General features: G+C 45.4%; 1 protein-coding gene and 1 long non-coding RNA gene across 11 annotated transcripts; one reads left to right on the top strand and one right to left on the bottom strand.

Annotated features, from left to right (window-relative positions):
- The first annotated feature begins 2,791 nt into the window (after window positions 1-2,791).
- LOC141564668 (long-chain fatty acid transport protein 5-like) lies at window positions 2,792-12,652 on the top strand. Of its 10 annotated transcripts, none has more exons than XM_074307419.1 (11): window positions 2,792-3,404; window positions 3,733-3,942; window positions 4,447-4,605; window positions 5,322-5,446; window positions 5,699-5,893; window positions 6,118-6,185; window positions 6,353-6,551; window positions 6,674-6,771; window positions 7,514-7,644; window positions 7,751-7,950; window positions 12,425-12,632. In XM_074307419.1, exons 1-6 carry the CDS (start codon window positions 2,828-2,830, stop codon window positions 6,145-6,147), a joined length of 1,296 nt encoding a protein of 431 aa, XP_074163520.1. In that variant the 5' UTR covers window positions 2,792-2,827; the 3' UTR covers window positions 6,148-6,185; window positions 6,353-6,551; window positions 6,674-6,771; window positions 7,514-7,644; window positions 7,751-7,950; window positions 12,425-12,632. The 10 variants fall into 10 exon arrangements, with proteins under 10 accessions (XP_074163520.1, XP_074163518.1, XP_074163521.1 ...); XM_074307417.1 differs by lacking the exon at window positions 12,425-12,632 and adding an exon at window positions 9,160-9,598; XM_074307420.1 differs by lacking the exon at window positions 12,425-12,632 and adding an exon at window positions 9,160-9,598 and having other exon boundaries at window positions 6,118-6,229.
- Window positions 8,078-21,484, bottom strand: LOC141564669 (uncharacterized). The gene is made up of 3 exons (XR_012488679.1): window positions 21,085-21,484; window positions 11,795-11,887; window positions 8,078-8,288 (listed from the first exon to the last, which is right to left on the bottom strand). It is a non-coding gene; the product is annotated as an uncharacterized LOC141564669 (long non-coding RNA).
- Between the last annotated feature and the right edge of the window lie 684 nt (window positions 21,485-22,168).

The raw sequence follows: 22,168 nt of genomic DNA, 5'->3' as shown, positions 1-22,168 counted from the left end.
GTCCCTGCCTCACTGTGAGCCCTCTCTCTGGACCTCTGGCTTTGGACTCCATCTGTTGCATCATTAGGAGCCTGGACTATATACAGGCAGGCTCAGCAGAGGCAATGACCTTGGGCAGGTGGGGAGGAGGGAATTGAGCCCCAGACTCAGCAGAGCTGCCCCAACCTCCCCCCCATAGCTGCCCAAGGGTGGGAGGCCCTAGGAAAGAACCAGAGGACCCTTGGGTAATTGGCCACCTGTCTTCCAGCCAAAGGGGGAAAGGCTTCCTCGGGAGACGTTAGATGCTCCCCCTTCTCTATCAGGCTCCAAGAAGAGGCTGGGCAAGGCCCACTTATTTCTCAGGTCTCAGCTGATGTAGAAGCCTTTCCACACCTAAGTGGGAGATTTCAGGATTCTGGGGGCCACTGGGGCCTTCAGATTGTATCTGTTGAAGGGCCAGGGGCCGGCTATTGTATTGGAGGCAAAGCCATGTTCGACCACTGGCCCTGCATCAGGCTGTCCTCCCACGGTCTGAGAGAATGGAGAGGTGGAAGGAGCCTCGGTGGGCCAGAGACAGGCAGCCCAGTGTCCAGGAGGCGCTCAGAGGAAGCCCTTTATTGTGAATTGGTCCCAGCTTTCTGGAGAGCAGTTTGGAACTCTGGCCCCCAAGTCGCTGAACTCGGCCCCCCCTTTGGCCCAGCCCTACCACTACTAGCTCTATATTCCCCAAGAGATCAAGGAAAGAGCAGGACGTCCCCCAAGTGCCAAATGTTTAAAGTGGCCCTTTTCATGGGGGTCAAATGCTGGAAAGTAAGGGAATGGGTACGGAGGAAGAGCGGTAAATAAATGAAGGCAAATGAATGGAAGAGGATAGAATTGTTCCATAAGAGGCTTCCCAGAGGAAGCTGGGAGGAGCCTGTTAAACCGAGGCAGAGAAGTGGGCCAAACGACAGCCGTCCACACAAGGAGAATAGAGATGATGAAAAACAACTGGGAAAGACTTGAGAGCTCAATCATAAATGCAGAGGCTCAAAGCTGAACCCGGCTGGCCATCCTGGGGGAAGCGGGCCCTGGGGAAGGTGTGGGCCTCTGTTCTGGGTGGGAGGGGAAAGGAGGGAAAAGGGGCCAGAAGGAAACCTCTACCTTGAGGGCACCCTGGGGGGACCCGGGACCAGTGGCCTCCCCCAGCTGCCCTTCCTGGAGTGGGGTGCAGGTCCCAGAACTGGGAAGGCACTTAGAGATCCCCTACCCCATAATCCATTGCAGAGATGGGGGACTCAGGGAAGGGCAGGGCCAAGAAAATGTCTACCCACACAGGACTGTACCCAACTCCAGGGAGGCCCAGGGAAGTTCGTTAAGTGACTTGTTCAAAGTCACACAAGTGGAGAGTGTCAGAGGTGAGATTTGAACCCAGAACCCACTCTCCCAGGGGCTCCCAGATCCCTTCCCACATCTCATGCACCTTTCCCTGGGCAAATGCATTTCTTTTGCCTCAGGTTGGACTTTAAGAACATTACTGACCCCTCTGGGGCCCTACGGTCCTCCCTGACTTCCTGAGCACGAGGCATCAGCCAGAGACTCCCAGAAGCCACTGCTGGAGGGGGCCTCTGGGCCCAGCCCAGCCTGATGTGCTCCAGGAGGGAGAACTCCCCCTCCCTGAGGCAGTTTGGCTTGCTCTGGGACCCTGGGAAGTCCTGCCTGACATCTGGCCTGCCTCAGCCTGCCATCTACTCTTCCCCCTAATCTTGGAGCTATCCTGGGAGTCCCGGAAAATCAGCCCAAGCCTTCCCGCCTTCCTCTGGATGCCCCGAGGTGCAGAGATCTGAGACAACCCTCTGAGAATGCACCTCCTCCAAACCAGAGGCTGCCCTGAGATAGGCCCAGCACCCCTCTAGGGCGAAGAGGGGGCTTCGGGAGGAAGAAGGAGAGAGAGACAGAGGCAAAGACAGGAACAGAGAGACAGAGATGGTGGGAGAAGAGAGAGAAAGAGAGACAGAGGCAGAGAGGAGAGAGACAGACAGACACAGAGACAGAGACTGAGAGAAAGAAACAGAAAGGCAGAGACAGAGAGGCAGACAAATACAGAGACAAAGGCAAATAGACATTGAGAGACAGAGACAGCAAACAAAGAAAGACAGGGACAGAGAGAGACAGACACAGACAGGGACAGAGAGACAGAGATGGTGGGAGAAGAGAGAGAAAGAGAGACAGAGGCAGAGAGGAGAGAGACAGACAGACACAGAGACAGAGACTGAGACCGAAAGAAACAGAAAGACAGAGACAGAGAGGCAGACAAATACAGAGACAAAGGCAAATAGACATTGAGAGACAGAGAGACAGAGACAGCAAACAAAGAAAGACAGGGACAGAGAGAGACAGATACAGACAGGGACAGAGAGAAGAGGCTAATCAGAGAGGAGAGCTCCTCTCAGAAGGAAATGGGACAGAGACTGAGAGGACAGGGGCCGAGCCACACAGACGGAGACCAAAAATCTGAGGTACATAAGTCCCACTGGAACCAAGTGCAGAGAAGAGGGCTAAGGATGACAAAGGGACGGAGAGGAGAGATGGAGGCATGTGTACTGATAAAGGCCGGGGAATAATGGGGGCAGGGAACCAGAGAGGGAGAGACATTGAGAGGCACAGAGACTGTCATAAGGTCTGGACACCCAGAGGTAGGGAGGCGGAGAGCCACTGGGGAGGAGATGGAGAGGGCGGGGTGGTGGCTAGGGGAGGGCCTTGGGGCCCAGGGCAGCAGCTCTCGTGCTGGGTTAATCATTGGTGGCTGCCTGGGCTCCTTCCCTGTGCCCAGGGCTCCCCGCTCACTTGTGGTCCAGGTGGAGCCAGGATGGGGCTCCAAGGACCGGCTCTGCTCGTGCTCCTGGCCCCGGCCATGCTGTGGCTGCTGCCCTGGCCGGGACTCTGGCTGGGGGTGCTCGCCATGCTGGGGCTCCCGTGGCTTCTCCGCCGGCTCCCAAAGGCACTGGCCCGGAGGTTCCCGGCCTGGCTGCGCTGGCTGCCTGAGGACTTGGCCTTTGTGGGCCAGCTCCTGTACCTCAATGTGGCCCACAAGACCTCGGCGTCCTTCGTGGACATGCTCGAGGAGCGGGCCCGGGACCAGCCAGGCCGCTTGCTGGTGGTGGACGCGTCCTCCGGCCGCCAGGTGAGCCTGGGGGAGATGGAGCGCCGGAGCTGCCAGGTGGCCAGAGCTATGGGTGCAGTCTTGCGCGGGACCGTGGGGCTGAAGGAAGGAGACGTGGCTGCCCTGTTCTTCCTCGGGCCCCAGGGCATCTCCGCCCTCACCCTCTGGTTTGGCCTCAGTAAGCTGGGCTGCCAGGTGGCTTGGATCAGCCCCCACATTCGAGGGGCCCCTCTCCTCCATGCTGTGTGCAGTGCTGGCTCCTGCATCCTAGTGGCTGACCCAGGTAGGTCAATGCGTCATGGAGCCTGTTCTTCTGTCTGTCTATGCCCCTGTCCCCAACTCCGGTTCTGCCCTTGTCCCTGACCCCGATTCTGCCTCTGTCCCTGATCCTGGTTCTTCCCCTGTCCTGACCCCAGTTCTGCCTCTGTCCCTGACCCCTGTTCTGCCTCTGTCCCTGACCCCTGTTCTGCCTCTGCCCTGACCCCTGTTCTGCCCTTGTCCCTGACCCCTGTTCTGCCTCTGTTCCTAACCCTGGTTCTGCCTCTTTGTGGCTCTTTCTGCAAGTCATTCCCTCAGTTTCCCCAGGTCACACTTGTGTTTTTCCTTTCCAGAGCTCCAGGAGGCTGTGGAGACCATTCTTCCAGAGCTGACAGCCAAAGGGGTCAGGTGCTTCTATTTGAGCTCCACCTCCCCCACGAAGGGTGTAGAGCCCCTGAAGGACCTCATAGAGAGAGCCTCCTCCGATCCAGTGCCCCGCCAGATCCGAGCTGGAGTCACCAATAAGACCCGGGCTCTGTACATCTACACGTCTGGAACCACTGGTGAGGACGCCTGGGCTGACCATTTCTCGTCCTCGGACTCCATCCCCATCCCTTGGGCCCCTGCGCCTGTTTCTCGGCCCCCTGGTCCATCCACCTTGGCCCTCCCCTTTAGAGAAAGCTCCCTATGGAAGGAGAGGGTGCAGCTGGACAGAAAGGAAGCGGGAGCCAGAGGTGGGGAGGGGGATTCCAGAGAATTCCACAAAGAGCCAGAACCACTGAAGGTGATGAGCGCCTATATCGATGAGTAAAATCCTGCCTTCTTAGAGGAAGACTCTCCTCATCTCCCTCAATGCTTGTGTCTTGCCCCATTGGCTATTTCCAGTGAGTCCCGCCTACACCTCTTCTCTAGACACTCGTTGGCGGGTCCCCTATGTTATCCAGCTTGCTCTTTATGTCAGGAACTATCTTTTGTCCTTTTCTTTACCCACAGCACCCAGCATATAGTAGGGGCCTAAATAATGCTTGTGACCTAACTGGGTTGGGCTCTCTCTTTGCACATCCCAGGGCTCCCCAAGCCAGTGATCTTTAACCACCATCGGATCTTGTTTACGTCGCTGACGCTGAGAACTTGTAGAGTCTCGCAGAATGATGTCGTCTACACGGCCCTGCCCCTTTACCACGCTGCTGCCTTGCTGGCCTGCATCATGGGCTGCCTAGAGCTGGGTGAGGGCCTTGGGGATGGCTGCCAGGCAGTGATGACACCTCCAGGCTTGTGAAGGGACAGTGCAACCCAACAGGAATTTGAGCTGAGCTACTCAAGCATAGCTTGAGTAACAAATTCTTTCTTGGCTTTTGGGGTCCTCGGTTTCCCCAGTTTATCAAATAGGGAGGCTAGATATGTTGGTCTTTAAGTTCCTTGAGTGCTCAGCCTCTGTTCCCATCTCTGATTGGGCCGGGTTATCTGACTCCTGGCAAGCCTCCTTCCAGGCTCCTTCCGTCCGACCTGTCCCACCTGGCCCCTTCCTCAAGCCTAGCACTGCCCTTTAGGGCTCAGAATTGGAGCTGGGGGAGGGAATAGGAACTCTGTCTCACGACCTGGCCCTTCCGCCTGGGTCCCCCTCAGTCTTTCTGCCTGTTTGATGGCACTGCTCTTTAGGGAGCTAATCTCTGCCCGGGGCTGCTCTCAAGAAGAGCGTGGCTGTCCCCCAGGTGCAGTGGTCCTCCTAGGAGTTTTGGCTGTTGAAAGGACGTCAGATTCCTATTTCTAGGGTCCCCGGGCTGCTGCTCTAGCACCTGGCTCATGGCTTACCTCCCTCCATCCCGACCTCCAGAGACTCCCCAGAGAAAATGGGTTACGGGAGGGAGATGGGTTGAGGGCTTGGGTACAGTTGAGGCCTGCAAGAGGCTGATAGTCTGAGCAGCCCTCCTCCCTGGCCCAGGATGCACCTGTGTCTTGGCCCCAAAGTTCTCAGCTTCCAGGTTCTGGGACGATTGTCGGAAGTATCAGGTGACAGTCATTCAGTACATCGGAGAGATCCTTCGCTACCTGTGCAACACCCCTGCGGTGAGTGAGCCTTCTCCCTCGGCAGGTTATCCCAGGGGAGACCCAGAGCCCCTCATCATACCAAGGTCAAACGTCCCGTGAGTCCTGCCCAAGGAAATGCAGAGGAGACTCCCGCCCATATCAAACCAGGGCAAATACTATCTACATATTCTGAGGGGGATCCTTCCCCAAATCAGCCCCCAGATCCATGTCTCCCAGGGAGGACCCCTCCCCTCCTCATTCCCCGGGTGACCTTGCTGCTGCTCCCCGCAGCGACCCTGTGACCGAGAGCATCGGGTACGCTTGGCCATAGGGAATGGTCTGCGGCAAGAGGTCTGGAAGGAGTTCCTGCAGCGCTTCGGCCCCATTCGAATCTTTGAGCTGTATGGTTCCACAGAGGGGAATATTGGCTTCATTAACTTCATCGGACACATGGGGGCTATAGGCAAGAGCAGCCCTCTGCTTAAGGTATGCGGGGTCCCTCTACACCCTCATACTCTGGGATTCCCACTGGCACCCCGGACTGTCCACCCTCCCGATGGGGGAGTCTCTGACTCAGAGCCCTGAGCAGAAGCAGATCCCAGGACCCACAATCTTGAGGAGCCCTCCCAAACCCTTAGCACAGGGCCTGGGATGTAATAAATCCCTATTTCTTTCTGCCTTCCCCCACCTTATCTCCTTGTCTCCCTCAGCTGCTCTCTCCCTTTGAGCTCGTCCTTTGAGCTCGTCCAGTGGCTGGAGGCTGCACCATGGGGTTGGGGTGGGAAGGAGAAGAGACCCCTCTCCCCCAGCCCAGAGGTCCCAGCTCCTGCAAATGTCTTCCCTGGCTCTGTTTCTCTCCCATAATTCTCTCTCTCTCTCTCTCTCTCTCTCTCTCTCTCTCTCTCTCTCTCTCTCTCTCTCTCTCTCTCTCTCTCTCTCTCCCAGGGGAAACAGGGTTACTGGTAGGACGGGTCACCAAATTTTCCCCCTTCCTGGGCTACCTTGGCTCAGCGGAGCAGACAGAGAAGAAGCTTCTCCGGAATGTCCTTCAACCTGGGGACGTCTACTTCAATTCTGGGGACTTGCTGTCCATCGATGAGGACGGCTTCCTCTACTTCCAAGACCGCATTGGTGACACTTTCCGGTCAGGGGAAAGACCTTCCGGCCTGGGGCTGGGGGGCAAGGATTGCAGGGTTTGAGGGAATTGTCAGGCCCTGGAGCAGGGCTGATCCCTCTTCCCAAAGACCCCCTCTTGTGTTCCCACAGTTGGAAGGGAGAGAACGTGTCCACCCGAGAGGTGGAGGGTGTGTTGTCCTTGGTGGACTTCCTGGAGGAGGTGAATGTCTACGGTGTTCCTGTACCTGGTGAGAAGGGCTGGAGGGAAGAAATGCCCTTCAAAGTGAGAACTTAAGGTTCCTTGGGTAAAGGAAGAAAGGGCTTTGGGGGAGGGGTGGGGCTGGCCTCGAGTGCCCCAGGAGCTGTCCACTCTCCAAGAGCTCAGCCCTATCGCAGGGGAAGGCTGACAGCTGCTTCGGCAAAGATTAGTCTGGAGTGGGCAAAAAACATCAGGTGAAGGAGAGGAGGCTGATGGGTAGGAACAGAAGGGACAGGACTCTGACTAGCCTGACTTCTGCTCTTGGGAAGGACAGGTGGGGACCCTGAAGGTCTTTTTTTTTTTCAGCCAGAAGAGTTTCTTTAAGACCCGTTATGACATCAAGGAAAAGAGTTCACTTATGAGGGATGGTCATTGGTGGTGAGGGGATTTCTAGTCTGGGAATAGGAGTCTCTGGGAGGACTGAGGTGGTTCTGACCCAGAAAGACCCCTCTTGTATCCCCACACCTGGGAGGGAGAAAATGCACCTACATGGGAGGTGGAGGGAGTATTGTCTTTGGGGGACTTCCTGGAGGAGGTGAATAAGCAGCCCCCTTGCCAATAATGTCCCCTTCCTATGTGACAAATCAAACGGATAGGCAGGAGCCCGAGAATCTTAGATCTGGCCCATGCTGGGGGGCAATGCTCCCAGGCCGGTTGGGAGGACAGGAAGAAGGGGATCGGATGGGAGCAACTCTGCCCTTCCTCTCCTCAGCCTCAATGACTGCCCACAGGTTGTGAAGGGAAGATCGGGATGGCGGCTGTGCAGCTGAAACCTGGGAAAGCATTTGATGGCCAGAAACTATACGGCTTCATCCAGAAGGAGCTCCCAGCCTACGCTGCCCCTCACTTCATTCGGATCCGAGTGAGTGGCTAGCCTAGGACCCATGGAAGCACTGGGAAGTCACGGGAGAAAGGAAAGGAGGGATGGTGATTAAGGGTCATCCCCAGTAACTTCTTTCCTCCCCCAGGACTCCCTTGAGATCACAGGCTCCTTTAAGCTCGTTAAGTCTCGCCTGGTTGCCGAGGGTTTTGACTTAAGTGCCATCCCTGACCCGCTGTATATGTTGGACCGAAAATCCGGGACCTTCCAGCCACTGACCCCAGATTTGCACCGTGCCATCTTGGAGGGAAGCATCCGACTGTGACGCCTTTGCTCTACACCCCCAAGGTGTTCACACTGACCCCTGACTCAAACCTCCTAAGCCCTTTCCAGCCAGGTGACACGTGCTCCCAACCTATTTCAAGCCTGGGATTGTCTCTGTATGGCTGACGGAAGAGAGGGAGGCAAATTAGGAACGCTTAACCATTTTATAGGCAATCAGATGGAGGATAGCTTTTCCAGGAACAGGCCAATTGGGTGGAGAAGTGGAGGCAGGACATCTACTGAATTTATCCCCTTTGGCTTCTTCCTCCTTATTTTGGTGAGAGCATCCTGGTAGCAGCTTCCTTATGGTCCTCAAGCATCCTCATAGGATCTTCTGTCTCAGGGACAGCCGGGGGACAACCCTGGGGAAATGGGGGGAAAACTGTCTTTAAGAAATCTGTGATCTAATTTTCAACACAGAGAGGAAAAAGAGAGAGGAGGGAGGGGACAATGAGAAGGATGCAGGTGACATGAGGGGGGTGAGGATGTTGAGAATAGGAATGCTGCCCCAACGAAAACTGGCATTTCTCTAGTGCTTTGGTTTTTGGTTGCAAAGTTCTTTGGTATGTAACTCGTATGTACACATTGTATATAAATATTTATCTCGATACATTTATGACTTTTCCGATGAGAGCAATGTCCTTTTCATTATCAGCATACTAAGCAACATTTCTACAGTTATTCGTATGCATTACGCCTTTTGAGCTCCCTGCTAATCTAGGAAAAAGTGGGGCTCAGGATCTATAGCCAGATCTCACGGGATCCTCACCACACCCCTGTGAGGTGGGTACCACATGTAGCGATATCCCCAAATGGCTTGGAGAGATTCAGTGGTTAACACTGAATCCGAGTCTTACAGTGCACGAAGGAGCTGAGCCAGAACAAAGTTGAAACAAAGTTCTCAATGCAGGTCCAGAAAGGGTTAGGTCCTTTCCCAGGTCCAGCTAGAAAGTGACACAGCCCAGACTTTAGGGCTGGGCAGAGCTGAAAAGGCTGGAAACCAGCTAACGAAACTGAGCCAAGAAAAGGGAAGGAACATGGAGCCACATCAACCAAGTCCTTCCCATCAGTTGCAAGCCAATCTCTTTTTTCTTCATCCCTCTGCCCATCTCCCACCCATGGGACAAGGACAGATGGGCTCCAAGTACACAGCCCCGATCATCTCTGTCTGTCCTGCTGAGCTGGGGCAGGGCCAGCTTCATGTTCCACTCTTTCTCCTTGGGCCTCACACAGGATGAGAGAAAGAAAGACTTCTGAGTGGGGAGAAGGCAGACTGCTCAGCTCCAGAAGCTCCAGGGTTCTGGGGCTACGACTAGAGAAAACTAGACAGTGGACTCCAAAGAAGAGGAAACAGAGCAGGAGCCCTGTCCAGTCCTCTTGGGAGCTGGTTCAGTGGGAGGAAAGAGGTGGGGAGCAGAGACGAGAAGAAGCCAAGGGGCAATGAGACTGAGGTGCCTGTCTTGTGCCTGGATTCCTGATTCACTAGCTAATATAGACTAAAATAGAAATCTATTTATGTACAGCCTGTACCATCTTGTCTACCATTTTCAGAAAAGGGGAGAGGAGGGAAGAAGGAAAAATTTGGAACTCAAAAATCTTCTAAAAATGAACACTAAAAATTGTCCTGACGTGTAATTGGAAAAATAAAATAAAAGCTTATTTTTAAAAAGCATATTAGATATTCCAAGATCTCCACTCATTTATGACAGAAGTTACCAAATCTTGTGTGATCTAGAGTATAGCTTCATGTATGTTTATAGTACTTTGTATACTTCTGTATGTTTATTGTACTTTGTCTTAACATTATGGGAACTTTATAATTTGGCTTTTTCATTGCTGGAACTTTTTCTACTGAGGTTCCCTTAAGAAGATAATCAGCAGTCTGTTAATAAAGTCTTCAGTGCTGGGTGTAGTTAGCAGAGAAAAACTGAAGAATTGATAAAAATTAATCCCTGAGGCAGTCAGGGAAAAGGCACTGAGATCAGTTGAGCTCCATGGTCCCATCTTTTGGGGAAATCTTCCAGCCAGAAATCCAAGTTAAGTCAACCCCCTGAGACACTTTCCCCTTTAGGGGTCTTGCCATGTTCTGTCAGAAATCCTACTCATGTTCCCAAGATTAAACTCTCCCTATAACTTTGCTTATGACCCATCCCATGGCTGCTGCCCTCTTTTGAGTCAGTCTACCATGGTGCTCTGCCTCATGGGGTCTTTCCCTTTACCCCTCCCTATGCCAAATGATCTCTCCTAATCCCATAATGCCTTATGGTGCCTTTCCTCTCTTGACTCCACTTCTCCTCCTTAAGAGCTAGTTAACTCTTTTGGGATGCTAAGCCCCTTTCAGAATGTAACCTGATAACTCTGAGATACCACTACACACCTGTCAGATTGGCTAAGATGACAGGAACAAATAATGATGAATGTTGGAGGGGATGTGGGGAAACTGGGACACTGATACATTGCTGGTGGAGTTGCGAAAGAATCCAGCCATTCTGGAGAGCAATCTGGAATTATGCCCAAAAAGTTATCAAACTGTGCATACCCTTTGACCCAGCAGCGCTACTACTGGGATTATATCCCAAAGAAATACTAAAGAGCGGAAAGAGACATATATGTGCCAAAATGTTTGTGGCAGCTCTTTTTGTTGTAGCTAGAAACTGGAAGATGAATGGATGCCCATCAGTTGGAGAATGGTTGGGTAAATTGTGGTATATGAAGGTTATGGAATATTATTGCTCTGTAAGAAATGAGCAGCAGGAGGAATACAGAGAGGCCTGGAGAGACTTAAATCAACTGATGCTGAGTGAAATGAGCAGAACCAGAAGATCACTGTACACTTCAAAAACAATACTGTATGAGGATGTATTCTGATGGAGGTGGAAATCTTCAACATAAAGAAGATCCAACTCACTTCCAGTTGATCAATGATGGACAGAAGTAGCTACACCCAGAGAAGAAACACTGGGAAGTGAATGTAAATTGTTAGCACTAATATCTGTCTGCCCAGGTTACATGTACCTTCGGATTCTAATGTTTATTGTGCAACAAGAAAATGATATTCACACACATGTATTGTACCTAGACTATATTGTAACACATGTAAAATGTATGGGATTGCCTGTCATCGGGGGGAGGGAATAGAGGGAGGGGGGGATAATTTGGAAAAATGAATACAAGGGATAATATTATAAAAATATATTTATAATAAAAAATTAAAAAAAAAAAAAAAAAAAAAAAGAATGTAACCTGCTAGCTAAGAACCTGCCCCACCCCTCATGGGGTGTTTCCTTTCTCCTGGTAAATAGTAAGTTCCACTAGGGAACTTGCCTTTTCCATCATTAATTGTTAAAACCCTTTCTCTGGTCTCCCAACTCTATTTCATATTTACCATTCTTTACCTTTATTTTTATTTATTATTCTTTACCTTTCTTCCAAATGAATAGACCATGAATAAGAAAATCGAAGAAAATGAGACAGAATTGTATCCAACAAATAATTTGTTCCATTCTTGGAAAACAAGTTCTTCTTGCATAAACTTATGCAACCAAAGCAGTTTATTTTGAATAAGGGAAGATACAAGTAGTCTTTCCTATATTTTTATAACATACTATATATTAAAATATTTTGCCATTGATAGATATACATCTCTGCCATCAAAATATTTGTGACTTAAAATTGGGGGGACCTCCTTACTTTTAAGGAAGGTAAATTTTCTTGGTTTAAGACTAAGCAGTTTTGATTCTAAAGGAAGTCTAGCTAATTAGCTTCATATAAAATTTGGGGCTCAGCTAGCACTCTAACAGTCTCCAAAGTTGTAAAAGATAAATAAGTTATGATGGGGATTTTGAGTAACCCCTGGACTATGACCTACCATTTCCACCTTTTATGTCTTTTGGGGACAAGAAATTGTGAGGGCAAGAGGCTCGATGTCTCTGTCTTCTGCTGGGACCATGGCTGCTTCAAGCTGGAAGGGAGAAAGCTCATCATATGGCTAAAGTTTACATCTTACATAATGGAGAGAGCTGCCTTTCTAGCCAGGTGGCAAGAACTTGTCCTGGAGACTTAGGATTTAGAAACTTACTATTTTTCATTCTGTCACATTCCTCAAAAATAACAGGGCTCCCTGAGAAAAGCCAGTCTCTTTCCTGGGGCATGGGCTGATCCAATAACATAACTGGGTATGCTATTGATTGGATTTATTTGGGAGATGGTTCAAATAAGTCATTTTTGTTTTGGTTTTGTGTACACCTTAGAATGACTTTTAAAATGGGAGAAGCCTAGCCTTATACTTGTAAATTGCTTTTATCTAGTTCTGTCTCTAACTTAAATGAAAAAGCCTGGCTGTAAACTCAGCACTGGCCAAGATGTTTCTACAGAAATAAAGTTAATTAATTAAAATTATAGAACTGCTAAAAAACATTTCAGTAGATTCTAGATTTTTTTGAGATTAATCATTAATTTGTTTGGCATTAATTATCTTATTTCTTCCTTAATTCAAAAGGGAAACTCATTTGCTCTGAAACCAACAAATGGAAGCGAATTACTCACTAAGACTTCAAGAATCAGTCAAACAAAAAAGAAAGAAAGAAAGAAAGAAAGAGAGAAAGAAAAAGAAAGAAAGAAAGAAAGAAAGAAAGAAAGAAAGAAAGAAAGAAAGAAAGAAAGAAAGAAAGAAAGAAAGAAAGAAAGAAAGAAAGAAAGAAAGAAAGAAAGAAAGAAAGAAAGAAAGAAAGAAAGAAAGAAAGAAAGAAAGAAAGAAAGAAAGAAAGAAAGAAAGAAAATATGAAATACCTCCTAGGAAAAACAACCGAGCTGGAAAATAGATCGAGGAGAAATAATTTAAGGATTATTGGACTTCCTGAAAGCCATGATGAAAAAAATAACCTACACATTATCTTACAGGAAATTACAAAAGAAATGATCACACCAAGGAAAAGATATTGCAAGCAACAAGAAGGAAACAATTAAATATTGAGAAGCCACAATTAGGATTACCCAGGACCCAGCAGCTTCCACCTTAAAGGATCAAAAGGCCTGGAACCTTCTTCTTCTGTTAACCTAAGCAATTATTTGGCTCAAATGAGTTTCCCTTTTGAGTTAAGGAAGAAATAAGATAATTAATGCCAAACAAATATTTTTGTAGATATTCCTCCATTTCATTTACATTATCAAATTTATTGGCATATAGTTGGGCAAAATAACTCCTCTTCATTGTTTGAAAGTTCTCCCTTTCATTTTTGAGACTAACAATTTGATTTTCTTTTTTTCTTTTTCTAATCAAATTGTCTGGGAGTTGGGAATGGCATAGCAATACATGATTTCATTTTCATAAAAACTATAATTCTTTCAGTTATTATCTAGCTCTATCTCTCTTTCTGTAATATGTGAATTTCTTCCCCACCCCCAATAAGCCATTTTGGATGGAGTGGAGTGGGGATGAAGGAGTCATCCAATCAGATTAGCTCCTGGTAACAGCTTCATAGTCTTATTCCATTCAGATGGTATTGTCTTGAAATAGCTATTTTCTCCTTGCTCTCCTCCATGCTTCTCTGTGCTGTGCTTCTGTGGATCAATTTAGAATTCATTTAGCTGACTACAATCCATTTAGATTACCTATGATTTTTGTTTGATGAGTTGTTAGGAAATTTGATTAATTCCCAATGGATGTTGCCTATATATTGTCTTTTAAAGTCCCTGACCATTCTCTGAAATTATTCTTTAAACTGGCAATAAGCTGAGTCTCACTACAATATGTCAGGGTGAGGCTTTGCAGCAGGTTGCAATTTTGTGGATTTTATGAATTACCAAGGTTCTTTTCCCAAAGCTGTCTCCTGTACATAGACCTTGACACCAAATTTGGACATTGAATAGTTGTTTTCATCAGCACTTTTTCAAGCGGGGCTCATGGCTAGTCAATAAGTTTCTTTCACCCCATGATAAGAGTTCTCTAGAATTCTTCATTCCTATTAAAGCCGACATCACGTTGACTAATTTGTTTTCCAAGTCTCTACTTGGATCAAAGTGAATTCTGAATGTCAAGTCTCATATTTGAAATGTCCCCCCCAAAACCTTAGTGATGTTAATAATTTTCTCATTTCTCACCATGGATACTGAGTAAAATTATTAGTCACCTCTAAGTTATAATTAAAGCTTGTATTGCCTCATCAAGGGAAAAAAAATTCAAGTACATAGGCTGCAAGAACTGTTGTTGTTACATCATTTAGTGTTGTCTGTTCATGATCCCATTTTTATGAGGTTTTCTTGGCAAACATACTAGATTGGTTTGCCATTTTCCTCTCCACTTTTCTCTTACACTTAAAGAAACTTAGACAACCCAAAGTGTCTTGCCCGAAGTAACATAGCAATCATCTTTTTATTCTTCAATGTTATAAAAATCCTTGTTTTAGTCCTTAAATTTAAAAAAAAATTTTTTTCAACTGTAAAAAAAGTGATTTGTTCAAAATCAACTGGTAAGTGGACAAAGCCAGGGTTAGACTGAGTCTTTAGCATTCCTGTCAAAGAATGCTGCTGTAACTTGTTCATATTTTTCTCTAATGATGAGAAAAGATTTTCTTGATCTTTGATTGACCAGTCTCCCTTTGATTCTTCATTTAAGCTGTATTGCAGGAGTCTTTGAAAACAATTGTTTGGTTGAATCTTGAGCTGACTTTCTTTTGTAACCCTAAAGCCAGTGCTATTAGCCAAGTAGCTTCTTCTGGTCTCTTCTGTCTCCTACCTTTCTTCTTCTTTATTAGTGTCTGTCACTATGTATGTGTGTAACTGTGTATTGTGTATGAATGTGCATGCAGAAGTTACTGTAGGATTGTTTTTGTTTTTTTTTAGAAACTCATCTATTATATCTGAAATAAGCGTAGGCTGGACAGAATCCTCATCAGAACTTATATTTTAACACACATGGTTAGTCTTTCACGTGGGTTCAAATAAATCAAGCGCACAAGTACCGCATGGGTAGAATACATGGCTACACAATGACTTATATGAAAAATATCTGGGTTTGCAAGTCATTAGGAATCAACACTGTGAAAATCAGACAATATAGCTAATGTTAATTAGGCTTCATTAATAGAAACATGGGCTAAAAAAGAAGGCATGGATTAGTCTTTCTACACTGGCCTTGTCAAGTCAGGTTGGATCACTGTATTTTGTTGGGGGATGAGATGGGACGAGTTTAGACATTGAGAAACTAGAAAGGGGAGAAGCTAAAGGAAGAAAGGAACAAGCATTTAATAAGCACCTACAATAGATCGGCTATCCTTTGACATTGTATTTCTTCAAAACAACCCTGTGTTTTTGTTCTCTCTGCTTCGAAGTTGAGAACACAGTTCCACATGTGTCCTAGATTTTCAGTAGAGAGTTCAGCCTTTAGCTTAAGAGGTATGTGGAGGAAATCTTTTTCACTTCCTGTAATGTGCTGTTGTCTCCAGAAGCTGCCGATCCCTCTCAGGGAGATCTGCTGTGTCAATATGTAATGTGCTGTTGTCTCCAGAAGTTGCCGATCGCTCTCTGGAAGGAGATCTGCTGTGTCAACTCAAATCTCTCAGACAGATTCTTCTTCCTGTAGAGAGCCGACTTCCCTTCCTGCAGAGAGCACCTCAAGTCTGGTCCAGAAACCAACAACCTTTTTCCTCCAGAGCTGCCCTCTTTATCCTCCCAGAGAATGGGCGTGGGATAATGCAAGGGCTTCTGGGAAGAATTACTTCAACCAATGAACTTGCTCCTCCTAAGCATGCAAGCTCTTCCCCAGGAAAGGTTATAACTAGAGAATTGTCAAGTACCGACTTAGCACTTAGTAAGAACCTAATATCTCATTATCTCATTAGCACTTAGTAAGAACCTAACATCTCCCCCTTTCTTTTGATTTAGAACATAGGGTGGTCATAACCTTGAAACATAAATCCATCAATATGGGAGGCATTACACATAATTACATAGATTACATAAACACATAGTTACATAGTAACATAGTAACATAATACATGCTAGAAGTATGTAACAAATAACATGATCAAATAATCATAAATTGACAATTTATAAATGTCCATAAGTCCATTGTCTATTAGTCTCATCTTGTGTTAGGAAATCCAATGATTCCTGCTGGTTTTAAAATTCTTTAACAGTCTTCTTATTAGCCATGCTCTTTCAGTGTCAGATGTTTCTTAGATTTTCTCCTTTGTTTTGAGGTCTTTCTCTTTTACTGTCTCTCTCTGATGGACAAGGCAAAGACAACTCATTGGCACCCATCTGATTCCTTCTCCATCTGAAGAAATACAAGCAAACCCTCTCCCCCAGGCAGTTAACCTATCTGGTCCCTTCCATTCACCACTTTCTGGGTCTCTCCACATGACCTGGCGATTATCTAAGGACAGTGGAGTTGCTCGCACTGGACACTGCCCTTCTGGTGGGTTATAAAACCTGTCTGCCGGAGCCAGTGCATCTTTGTCAAAAATTAGAAAATTAATAGTATAAAGAACTAAATTTAGAAGTTCCCTAGGGCTACTTGTGGCTCCCCCTTTCTTTTGTTTTTGGAGGAGTGTCTTAATGTCTCTGTTTCTTCTCTCTACTATTGCCTGACCTTGTGGATTAAAAGGTATTCCAGCAATGTGTAATATCTTATACTGCGCACAGAAGTACGCAAAATGTTTAGAACTATATGCAGGTCCATTATCTGTTTTTATTTCTTGTGGCATACCCATAATTGCAAATGCTTGGATAAGGAATTCAGTGACCACTCAGGCTGTCTCTTTTGCTGTTGACACTGCAAAAGTGAATCCTGAAAAGGTATTTACTACCACGTGGATGAAAGACAGATGACCAAAAGATTTATAGTGGGTCACATCCATTTGCCAGATTTCATTGGGTCTCAAACCACAAGGATTCTTCCCTGGAGGGAGTGTAGGAGCGTAGAAAGGAAGACAAGCTGTACAGCTTTTTACTATGCTCCTAGCTTCCTCTCTTGTGATTCCAAATTGTAAATGTAAAGCTCAAGCAGCCTGATGATATTTAGAATGAGATTCTTGTGCTTCCTGAAATAAAGAACTACTGGCTAGCATGGTTATAAGGCTATCTTCCTTTGAATTTCCATCAAAAATAGGACCTGGAAGTCCACTATGTGAGTGGACATGCAAGATATAAATCTTGCCTGGTTGTTTTCTCACTTGCTCTTGAAGTTCCTTTAAGAGCTGATAAATATTAGAGGCTGCAAATTTTATTTGGGCTGTGGCAATTCTTTGTACTACACCTACTGAATAGGCTGAATCAGTAATTATATTTACGTCTCCTGGGTAATAAGAGCTAGCATGATAGCAAATAATTCATTCTGTTGAGTGGACTGAAAAGGAGTCCTGACTACTCTCTTTATGGTTAAATCATGAGAGTATACAGCACAAATATTTTCTTTGGAGGCGTCTGTAAAGATTGTTGGTCCTTTAAGAGGAATCTTAAAACCTTTTCTTCAAAAATCCATCGCCATTACGTATTAGCCGGGTTATCTTTAATGGAGATCCATGTGCAAAATTTGGAGCGGTGGCCAATAAAATTTGCCATTCTGGGATGGTCTCACAGCATACATTAATTTGTGCGTTAGTATAGAATGTGTATATTTTTTCAGGACTTATTCCAGGTAATTGTATTACTCTCTTAATTGCCTTTAATAAAATTCTAGCCACAAGCACTGGGTAAGGAGTAAGGCTTTGTTCTGGTTGTGCTGGGAGGTTCACCCACTCTATCACACTGTCTCCTTGATGAAGGACTGCTGTGGGTGCCTCTTTTGTAGCAAAAACTGATATTTCCAAGGGTTTTTGAGTGACTCTTTCAACCACATTGGATAAAGCCAGTTCAACTTCTCTCAAAGCCTCTTGTGCTTCTTTTGTAAGCTGCCATGGTGAATTTAAAGCACTGTCTCCCCTTAAAATGTCATATAGAGGTTGCAGTTGATTGGTAGTTAAGCCTAACACTGGATGCATCCATTGGATATCTTCTATTAATTTTTGGAATCATTTAAGGTGTTCAACTTCTCTGTTCTTAAAGAAAGCTTTTGTACTGTGAGTGTCTTAGGATATACTTCATATCCTAAATATTGAAAAGGAGCATGTCTTTGAATTTTTTCTGTAGCTATATGCAGTTTGTAGTACTTTAGTGTTTCCATGGTCTTTTGTAGACATGCTTCTAACATTTTTTTCCTCAGGTGCACATCCCAAAATATCATCCATATAATGTAACAATATTACTTTTGGAAATGCTTTTCTTATTGGAGCAAGAGCAGCAGCAACATACATTTGGCACATAGTAGGGCTGTTTTGCATTCCCTGTGGCAAAACTGTCCATTCATATCTTTTATAAGGCTCAGCCAAATTAACACTAGGCACTGAAAAAGCAAATCTTTTCATATCCTCCTTATCTAGAGGGATAGAATAGAAACAATCCTTAACGTCTATAACCCATAAAGGCCATTCTCTTGGCAACTGAGTAGGAGATGGAAGTCTAGGCTGAAGAGTTCCCATAGTTTCCATCTGTTCATTTACCTTTCTTAAATCAGTCAACATCCTCCATTTTCCAGATTTCTTTTTTACAACAAATACTGGGGAATTCCAAGGACTTAGAAAAGGCTGCAAGTGTCCTTGGTCAAGTTGTTCGTTCACTATGTCTAATAAGGTCTGAATTTTATCACTTCTTAAAGGCTACTGTTCTACCCACACTGGTGAATCAGTCTTCCACTGAATAGGAACCCGTGAAAGTGCAGGTAGGCCTTCAACAGCAGCCCTGCCTAAAAAGCCAAGTGCTTATTTGTAATCCTATCTGCTGTAAAATGTCTCTTCCCCACAGATTGATGGGGATTTTTTTCAACCACAAAAGGAGTAAAAACTCCTGTTTCACCTTCAAATATCCATCTCAAAGGCCTGGCACTAACTTCTGCTGCTATTGATCCTCCCACCCCAGACATGTAGGTGTCTGCCTTAATCTTTGGCCAGTGACTAGGCCAATTGGCATCTCTAATAACTGTACAATCTGCACCTGTGTCTACCAATCCTTCAAATGGTATTCCATTTATATAAATAGTAAGCATAGGTCGGTCAGCTGTCACAGCTGCTGTCCAGTATATTCCTGGATTTTGTTCATTGGAGTCAGAATCTAGGCAACTATCACCAGGTTGCTTATTAGGGGTACATAACAATAAGCTGATGCTACTACTTCTCCTGCCTGATAAATTACACATTTTCTACCTGTGTTAGTGACTGGGATATTAGCTACACGTTCTCTAGTTTCCCACATCAGTGTATGGATGGACACTGTTTTGTAGGCACTCTCAGAAGGTGAAATGGTCAAGCCTACTGTGCCTGAAGGCAAAGGATCCATAGGCTCAACAGGAACAGATTTCACTTCTTCAGGGAGTATCTCAGTAGTCTCTACTGCACACAACTCTATTTTTCCTAATTTAAATATCTTTCTTCCATCTGATTGCTTTTTGGCTGATTGATCATGTCTTAAAATTCTCTGGATGTAACCTCGGCTGCCATCATTCCCCGCTTGGGGGGCTGAAGCTGGGTCCCGCCTCTCATTTCCCTGGGTCAATCTACATTCGGAGGCCCAGTGGAGACCCTTGTGACATTTTGGACATGGAGTTTTAGGTCTTCTCTCACCCTGTCTTCTCACTGTATCTCCATATCTACACTGAGCTCTTAGATGTCCAATTTTTCCACATTGAAAACATCGCCGAGTTTCTCTAGAAGTCCCTTGCCAGGTTGGACCCTGTCTTTCCATGTTCTTCATTGTCCGGGTGTAAAAAGCATTTGTTCCCACTGTAGCACAGCGTCTTATGATCTCCTCTAAAGGAGCATCTTTGTCTAATCCTCATATAATTCTTTTGCAAATCTCATTGGCATTTTCCTTAGCCAGATGTCTGGTCATTATTTCTGTAGCTGCATTTTCTCCATTAGTTCTTTTGACAGCAGTTTGTAAACGTCCCACAAAATCCACAAAAGGTTCATTGGGACCTTGCTCTATTTTAGTGAAAGCCTCTCCCCGATCTTTCTGTCCAGGGAGGACACTCCAAGCTTTTATTGGAGCCTTAGCAATTTGATCATATATTGTCATGGTATAATTAATCTGTTCTGAATTCTCTCCATACCGACCTTCACCAGCTAAGTGCTCAAAAGTGAATTTTGTGTTAACTCCTATTTCCAAATTGCATCTGACTTGGATTTTACATAATTCATGAAACTCTGCAAGCCATAACAAATTTTCTCCAGGTTGTAGGCATGTCCTTCCTATGGATTTCCAATCATTCAGGGTTAGGACTTCATAAGACAAACCATCTAGTAACATTTTAACATAAGCTGATGTAGCCCCATAAAGGGTACAACCTTTTTTCAAATCTTTAATTTTATTCAAATCTAAAGGTGCATATTTTCTCCTTTTATGACCTACAGAGTCAATATCTTCAATCACAGGATATGCATGTATAAAATCACTTATATCCTGTCCTTCTCTCTTAGCTTTAACCAATGCTTTTTCTAATCTTGTCATAGGCTTAGGCTGCTTCACAGGCAATTCTGTTTGTGTTTCTGCCTCTTCCCCATCTCCTTCTTGCTCCACCCATGAAGGGCTAATTGAGGGAAGAGATGGGAGATGCTCCTGTTGCTCAGAATTGTACTTAACTTCATTGTTATCTGATTCATCCTTTTCACCTAGTTTAGTTGACACTTCCCCATTTTGCTCCTTCTTCTCTTCCTTTAAAATAGCATTTTTAAAAGCCATTTGGATTAAATTGTAGGTATGAAGTGTATCTTTGGAAATTGAGTTTAGTCTGGAACCAAAGGGCAAAATGTCATAAGGGCAATTGTAGTGTTCACCTAATTGCTTTCCTACTAATTCCCATTCATCTAGATCCAATTCTTTTTCCAGAGAAAAATAAGGACATATGACCTTCACAGTTTTTAAAAGTTCAGTAATCTCCTCCAAAATTATAATCAATCCTTGGCTTTTCATAACCTTGATGATGCTCTCCAAACATTTTCCTTGAACAGAAGGCGTTTGCCCCATTTCACTATAAGAGATTGCTGGTTTAGCCCTTAACAAGTTAAGTTCCTTATTTATCTATTAGCACACTCACTTAATTTTTAACAAAGTTTCCTTGTTACTCACGGTTCTGGGTCAGACAGACCTTGAGATCTGGATCGGAGGGTTTTCCACTGGAATCAGGATCGTGTCTGTCCCTGTTCGGGTGCCAAAATGCGATGGTCTAGTCTAGCTCCTCTGAAGGGCTCAGAATAAGTCCCTTGTCAGGATAAGGAAAAGTCCTTGCCCCACATTGTGGTTGCCAATATGTAATGTGCTGTTGTCTCCAGAAGCTGCTGATCGCTCTCAGGGAGATCTGCTGTGTCAATATGTAATGTGCTGTTGTCTCCAGAAGCTGCCAATCACTCTCTGGAAGGAGATCTGCTGTGTCAACTCAAATCTCTCAGAGAGATTCTTCTTCCTGTAGAGAGCCGACTTCCCTTCCTGCAGAGAGCACCCTCAAGTCTGGTCCAGAAATCAACAACCTTTTTCCTCCAGAGCTGCCGTCTTTATCCTCCCAGAGAATGGGCGTGGGATAATGCAAGGGCTTCTGGGAAGAATTACTTCAACCAATGAACTTGCTCCTCCTAAGCATGCAAGCTCTTCCCCAGGAAAGGCTGTAACTAGAGAATTGTCAAGTACCAACTTTGCACTTAGTAAGAACCTAATATCTCATTATCTCATTAGCACTTAGTAAGAACCTAACAACTTCCCATCTTTTTTAGTATAAAGTCTTTTAAATTAGATTCCTAAGGAATGGGAAATGCTTTGCCCTGTTCATTCTAAGTCCTCTGGCTTGTCTACCAGATTTCTACAGGATTGAAGCTGTCCTTCTATAACTCTGTGTTAGGTGAAAAGTCTCCTGATGATTGTCTTTATTCAGTCCAGGGCTTAAAGATGACTGAGATTTGGCTGACGTATGATAGTTACTGCCCTAACTTCAGCCTGTATGTTTATCACCTCTTTTGACCCTCTATAATTATGAGAAATAGAAAGTTCTATGCAATTTTTTTCTTTCCTACTCTACAGTATTCCATTACCATCAATTCCTTTTTTCCTACTCGGATCATCAGAACATCAACTATCTATTCAAAAGTCCTCTGTTTATCTTTGTTGTTAATGTTCATTCATTTTTATTTTTTTTTTTAGTTCTGACCAACTTTTTGTGACC

Source organism: Sminthopsis crassicaudata, chromosome 3 (assembly GCF_048593235.1).
Source record: "Sminthopsis crassicaudata isolate SCR6 chromosome 3, ASM4859323v1, whole genome shotgun sequence".
Lineage (NCBI taxonomy): Eukaryota > Metazoa > Chordata > Mammalia > Dasyuromorphia > Dasyuridae > Sminthopsis > Sminthopsis crassicaudata.
This window is presented reverse-complemented; position numbering and strand designations above follow the sequence as displayed.

Coding starts and splice junctions, on each gene's coding strand:
- LOC141564668 (XM_074307415.1), top strand. CDS start 2,828: ATGGGGCTCCAAGGACCGGCTCTGCTCGTGCTCCTGGCCCCGGCCATG. Junction 3,943..4,446: donor CTACACGTCTGGAACCACTG/GTGAGGACGCCT, acceptor TGCACATCCCAG/GGCTCCCCAAGCCAGTGATC. Junction 5,447..5,698: donor ACCTGTGCAACACCCCTGCG/GTGAGTGAGCCT, acceptor TGCTCCCCGCAG/CGACCCTGTGACCGAGAGCA.